Source organism: Priapulus caudatus, unplaced genomic scaffold (genome assembly GCF_000485595.1).
Source record: "Priapulus caudatus unplaced genomic scaffold, Priapulus_caudatus-5.0.1 Scaffold926, whole genome shotgun sequence".
Lineage (NCBI taxonomy): Eukaryota > Metazoa > Priapulida > Priapulimorpha > Priapulimorphida > Priapulidae > Priapulus > Priapulus caudatus.
In genome coordinates this window covers 28579-34988 of record NW_014577987.1, presented here as the reverse complement: position 1 = coordinate 34988, position 6410 = coordinate 28579, and the positions used below count along the sequence as shown (strand labels likewise).

The following is a 6410-nucleotide window of genomic DNA, read 5'->3' as shown; positions in this document are numbered from 1 at the left end:
TATATAAACGTTAATAATAAACGGACAGTAAATAAACAAACAAATCAATAAAAAATGAAAAAGGATGCTTTAATTGACGATAATTAGTTCAAGAACCTAGAGTAATGTATCTTTCAGGGCTTCCCTACGTTACGCAAAGGGGCGCGGCGCCCGTTTGGGAACTCCCTGTTGTCGTTCGCCCGTTTGAATTACCTCCGGCCCGTTTAAATTCCACCACAATGAAAGTTTGCAGCGCGGGAATCGACCGTCAAGAATTGCGTTTACGTTTTGCCAGGACACACGACGCGTGTTTTTTACGTCACGATGCGATGCAGAGAGTACACAGTTAACCTGACTAATGCCCAGTTAACTCTGTAATAACTGCTTACACGTCGGGTATCTTATATTCAGAACCAGAATACAGTCTATGGTGTGGTTGGGCGATTTTACGCATTATTTAGTTACGGTAAATACCGCCCCGGGACCCCCCTAGTTTCCCCCTCCCTCCCCTAGTTTCCCTCCCCCCTTCCTTCCCTCTCCCTCTGTTTGATTTCTCCTGGGGAGAACCTGCCTTGAAAGGATGATGATAGACGGAGAACTATCAATCGTGCGTGAATTTTCGCCGTTGTAGCTGGAAGCCAGTTCGCGTCGGTTTTCTCGCGGCGTGTCGCGAATGGCCGCATGCGCTTCCAGCTGTCCGACACGCTGTTTGCCGCGTCGCCACCAGTGCCGAGGTCGTAGCCATCTAGAGCGCGGCACCGCGAAGCCAGGGCAGCCGGCGGCGCGCGCACAGGAGTGCAGTCGAAGCGCCTCGCCACGCTTTGAGAGGGAGCCAGGCAGGCGTGGTGCGATTGCCGTGCATCGCAAACAATCGCGTGTAACGTCGAGGCGGACGTGCGCGACCTCAGCGACGTCGACGCGACATGCAGGGGCGGCCGCACGTCCGAGCGCTCGCCAGGGTGCACCTGCTGCAGCGCTGACTCGTACGGCCTGCTTGTCGTCTGCCACTGGAGAGGGGAGCTGCGACTCGTCGCCGCGGAGAGGGACAGTCAGGACTGTAACCTCGTTCGACGCGAGTACGGATCGAGACGAGGCGAGTGCGAGAGCGATGCGAGAGAGGCTTGCGGCGGCGTGCTTCGCGCGATGCCGCGGGCACGGCGGGACGGGACGGCGCGTGGCGGGCATTACGCGGTCGGTCGGCCAGCTATCGTCGGACCTCGTCAGTGAGCATCGCCGACGCGTCGAGCCTCTCACGGCAAAGACGACGATCGACGTCCGATGGTCGGCGACAGGCGCGGGACTCGGTGCGCGCGACGCGACTTGCTGCACGCGGTAGCGCGGCGGTGGCGGACGTGTGTCGCCATTGGGGAGACGAAAGGCTGAGCGAAGCGCGGCGCGTGTCGTCCGATCTGAGTTTGTTGGAGGCGGAGGCAGTGTGGTTCTTGTTGCTGCTGACGATGCAGGTTGATCGCGGCCGACGCGGGGTACGTGCAGTCCGTTTATTAGTAGTGCAGGTATTAGCCAGGAGAGGAGTATATGTGGGAGTGCAGAAACATATTTGGGGTGCGGTTTTGTACAATATTTACACGGGCTTTTAGGTCAATATATTCGTCATCACGTTAGTGGCAAGAAAACTCACGTCTGAAGACCAAACCCTACCTATTCATTTTTGCACACACACCGACACACACACACACACACCGACATTTTTCAATATTATTGATGTATGTCCATCTCTTTTGACTTTACTACAAAGGCGTACTACTACGTAGGCAGCACGAGGTTGTGGGATAATAAATAGATCTCTGCAAAGCATCGACTTGGAGTGAGACACTAAAACCTACGCCACCCACCTGGTGGTCGGGTGGAGCATGACTCACCTGCGCTGCGGTGTTCCAGAGAACGGCGTATGCGTTGTTCGCGCAGACGACGTACTCACGCAGGGAGCGATCATTGTCACGCCATGACAGCTCCGTCAGCAACCAATCAACAACCTTGAAGGCACGTCCATCCTGGATAAACAATCAAAATCAATCGTAATTGGGCACGGCGCATATTAAAATATGTAGAAAGTAAATAAATGCAGTGTGTGTGTATCACAGGTATATACGAACCTTATATATGAATCATAAAACAATGAAGTGTATTACCTCCAAAATTTGCATAGTGCACATCAAGATTACTCCTGAACCAAAAAATACCCAAACACATGCCAACACCGTTGACCCCTTAAATCCAAACACTCAGACGTCACATTAGTTGGCGCACCAATACAGGCGTGTGTGCGTCCGTGTCGGCTACGTTGCACCCACCTGTGTGTGTTTCAGCACGCTGGCCAGTAGGTAGCCCAGAATTCGCTCCAGTACGAGCGACGTTAGCATGCGAAAGGCGCCTGCTGCGTGCGCGGCATGCACGACACCATAGCAGTCTCTGATAGTGCAGAACAGTTCAGTGAACTCCCGCTGTAGAAGGAAACGCATGCGCAACATAAAAAGGTTAGGTTAAGCAGGGAAAGCTAAGGTTTTCGTTATCGGCTCATCTGTGCTGCATCCGAGCATTGCTGTGAGATTTTGGAATATTTGGCGTACCCAGAGAAAAGCTATCATTTATTCACTGACTCAATCTCTGCAGATTACTACTGCTGGCCACAATCCTAAGTACTAGGGACACGTATGTGTACATATATGTATGTGGGTATGGAATACTACGGATATGTATAGTATGGGGGTCATATAGATTAATGAGAGTAATACTAATACAGTAGAGACTTTTTACTCAGTTTATCATGGAGCTTACACGGGAACATATTAAATCTTTATTCGTCACTAATCCTGATACTGCAGGACATCTGTGGTTCGTAGCATGTAGTCACTTACGGTATCGGCTTTTGCATCCAGCTGTCCAAGTTTATCTACACATACTCTCATAATTCTCAGAGTCAGCTGGCCCTTCTTCTCCAACTGTTTGCCATTGTCCGCAGCTGCCTCTGCAAGAAATGTCTAAGAAAAGAAACTGTTTTGTTATTCTCAATGATAGATTATCACTATTAAACAGTTGCAGGTTCATTTATGGATTACCCCGGTATCATTTATATTATTAATATTAGATGGTTTTAACTAGTTTAATCATTAGCTGTTACAGTTATCCTGGATTAACATTATTTAGTAACTTAGTGACTTACTTTCGCTCATAGGGTCTATGTCCCCCAGGGTCCTGCCGGAACGTACCCTGGTCACTATTTGATATGGTTAGGGTTATGGTTAGGGTTCGGGTTAGGGTTCGGGTTCGGGTTAGGGTTAGGGAGTAGGGGTAGGCGACTCCCTAGACTCGTTAGTGGAGTAGGCGAGGTACGGTCCGGCATATAATATAGTACCAGGGTACGTTCCGGTATACCGGACCGTACCCAGGGTATGTTCCGGCAGTACCCCGGGGGACATAGACCCTCTCAGCCTTACTTTCGCAGTAAGGTGCTATGTCCCCTGACTGTTGACCGGTCGGTTTTAGCTATGTTCTGACTATTATATATAAGAGTATTATTAGTATGAGTTATTGAGGATTAGGGTTTGGGTTAGGTCAGAAATAGCTAATGAGCATGGTGCACAGGAGGTCAGGGGACATAGAATTACGAGTCTTATTTCGGTGAAGTGAATCTGACTTTTCAGACGTCCTGCATTATTCCTTGCAATTTGTTCCATCAACTTGATCATATTGCACTGCCTATTATCACCTTATAGGCTACGTCAATTTGGAATAGATATTATCGCCATGATAAAGGCCCAACGAAAGCGTAGTGGTCAGGATGAATCCATTCAACACAAGAAAGAAGATACTTGTTATGTGATCAAAATTGCGCAATATTTACGGTTGTGGGGGTTATTTCGATTGGTCGTAAAATGGCCTGTAACATTATTTATTTGTGGATAAATAGTCCTAAAATATTAGTTTTATGTCGTGTAAAATAATAAGAATTCTATTTAATTAAACCTCTAGTTGTTCTAAAAGTTATAATTCATATTTTCGCCCCCGATGGCGCCCGATTTGCTCGGGAATGATACACCCTACGATTGTCAGTACCGATTGTAACAGAATATTTGACGGGACATGGCGCAACGAGAATCTATGAATATGTATTAATGGTGTTGAGCAACGATAATACAAGTAGAGAGTTTTTACTCGCTTCGATGGAGCTTACACGGAGAGTTTATGATGAAGAAGTCCAGGGGGCGAAAGATTTGGCGCAAGTTAATCGGCCTCAACTGCGTGGTAGGAGTATTTGATTTCAACTATTCGGGGGGGGGGGGGGTATGACGAGCTGAACTATGCTTGGCTGGCATAGACATTATGTCGCTTCACAGTGACACGCGTCATGGTTTGGCTCGAGCAATGGTAATTTGGTCGGGCCGGTTTGAGTCGGAAGAAATGCCAGCGTGACGGACGCAGTAAATTACTGACTGTTTGTCTTGTCAATTCAGAATTCAGAATAATTTTGAGAAGGCAGTGGGCTACGGATACGGTAGCCGTTATCTTATGTGCTCGGGTACGGGGTCGGAGTCCATTCGCTGTTCATACTTAAACGAGGACAAAGATGGCGGCGGTGGCGCAGATTCGAAATAACGCTTGCGAAATGAGATTAACGATTTGAAGGTTTAGGATGAGCTATGAACCCTAACCGTTAACCCTGAACCTAACCCTAACCCTAACGCCAGAAAGGGGCTTCAGCGAACGACGGCTACCGTACTCAGCACTGGCGTAAATTTTATTTGCGACAAATTCTCACAGATTAGCTTTGGCGAGTATGTACGGTTCAGGAGTGTTCTTCCATTCCGAGTTGCAATTGATCTAATCTTGAACGTGATCTGATCAATTTTTGTGTGTTCGAATTTTATTAGATGTTTTGGACTTTATTTTCGTGGGAAGTACAACGTTCGACACTTGCGCACTACGCTCAAGGTCGATTCTTTACCGCTCGCGAAAGCTGGGTGCTAAATTATGGCTTGCCTGGTCGACGTTTTCGATTGGACAAATCTGGCGACGGGCCTAATTAGTGCTCGGACCAGAAAAACGTCGGTGAACGCTCGGCTCGAGCATCTAGCACGGGCCTAATTAGGCTCGGGCCATGTCCGTAGTGAACGGCTATAGGATCTATGTCCCCCAGGCCAGGCTATGCCGTAACGTAACCTGGTCCTGGTTATACGAACGTACCTGGCGGGGTGTCCCAGGATAAAATTGAACAGGGGGAGGGGACGGGCAGGGGGAGAGGAAACTGAGGGGGTCAGGCGGGGTGTGTTTTTTTACGCGTCACGTTATTAATGCGGTAAAATCGCACTACACCATAGACGGATTTGGGCGGTATTGTATATATAAGATAGCCGAGTCAGCATGTGTCAGTTGAGTGTTGGGTTTGGTCATGGTTGCTGTTGCTGGTATTACGATTGTGTGGAAGTCTGCAGTGCATAGTAGTGTTTAGGGACGGTTAAGAAATACAACGCTGTGCCGCGCTCTGGTGAATGCGGAAATCTTCGGCGATCCCATTCCGCGCGTCCATGAGCTTTTTATTTGTGGTGGATTTTAATCGGGGGGAGGTAATTTAAGGGCGCAACGATTGAAGACAGGGGGGGTTGTCCAGAAAACGGGCACGGGCCGCCGGTCCGGGTTTGCGCACGAGGGAGATGAAGCTGCTGGTAATATTTGATATGGTTAGGGTTAGGTGGGGTTCAGAGGATTAGAGATGATGTGCCAGGCGGAGTGATTGGATAATAGTGATGATGGTATTATTTATCAGTGCTCTCGAAAATAAGCGTTGTCCGGTTGTCCGAGACAACCAGATTTGCGCGGACAAACCTAACAGTCTGAGATTTGTGGTGGACTAACAAGTAAAAAACCGGTGACGAAAAACGCACTTTATTTATGTTTTTCTCAGGGGTTTTCAGAGCAATTATAGCTGGCGGGCTGCTTATTAATCTATGGTGTGGGAAAGCCGACGCGATACTAGCTGATATTTCCATACATGGGTATTGTCAGGTTTTCTGATTTATGAGAGGTGAAGTGCGGATTGACCTAGCAACAGCAAGTTACCCTATCATGTTGTGTATTTTTATTCCATTTGTATTTTGATTTCGTGGCTTTGGCCGATGCAAAACAAACAACAGTGGGGATTATGTTGGATGCGAAGTTAAAAAAGAGAATTGTCGTTAGCGAATTGAGGGCTGTACATGTACTCAAAAGTGCCGGCAAATACATGTCCTGCGCGAATCTATATTTCAAATTTTGGGGGAGACCCTATACCTGACTTGTTTTCATACTCCGAAAGATGCTGTGATCCTAGATCCGACACTGGAACATTATCATATCTTGGGAGGAGAAAACTGAAGCAAAATTCGCCTTTTCGCATGGCACAAAACAAAAGATGCGAGGAAGGTAGAGGAGGCCGG

At 48.0% G+C, this 6410-nt stretch overlaps 2 protein-coding genes across 2 annotated transcripts in view; one reads left to right on the top strand and one right to left on the bottom strand.

Annotated features, from left to right (window-relative positions):
• The window catches only part of LOC106814439, a 26457-nt gene extending 23287 nt beyond the window's left edge, over positions 1 to 3170 (bottom strand). The window contains exons 1-4 of the mRNA XM_014818756.1: positions 3161 to 3170; positions 2856 to 2965; positions 2292 to 2441; positions 1860 to 1991 (exon numbers count right to left, since the gene is read on the bottom strand). Of these exons, the coding sequence (XP_014674242.1) occupies positions 1860 to 1991; positions 2292 to 2441; positions 2856 to 2965; positions 3161 to 3170 (402 nt within the window). The remainder of the gene's footprint in view (positions 1 to 1859; positions 1992 to 2291; positions 2442 to 2855; positions 2966 to 3160) is intronic.
• Positions 3171 to 4200: 1030 nt separating this feature from the next.
• LOC106814449 (protein C21orf2-like) overlaps positions 4201 to 6410 on the top strand; it is an 8061-nt gene continuing 5851 nt past the window's right edge. Inside the window, exon 1 of the mRNA XM_014818766.1 lies at positions 4201 to 4242. The gene's annotated coding sequence lies outside the window, so the exon portion shown is untranslated. The remainder of the gene's footprint in view (positions 4243 to 6410) is intronic.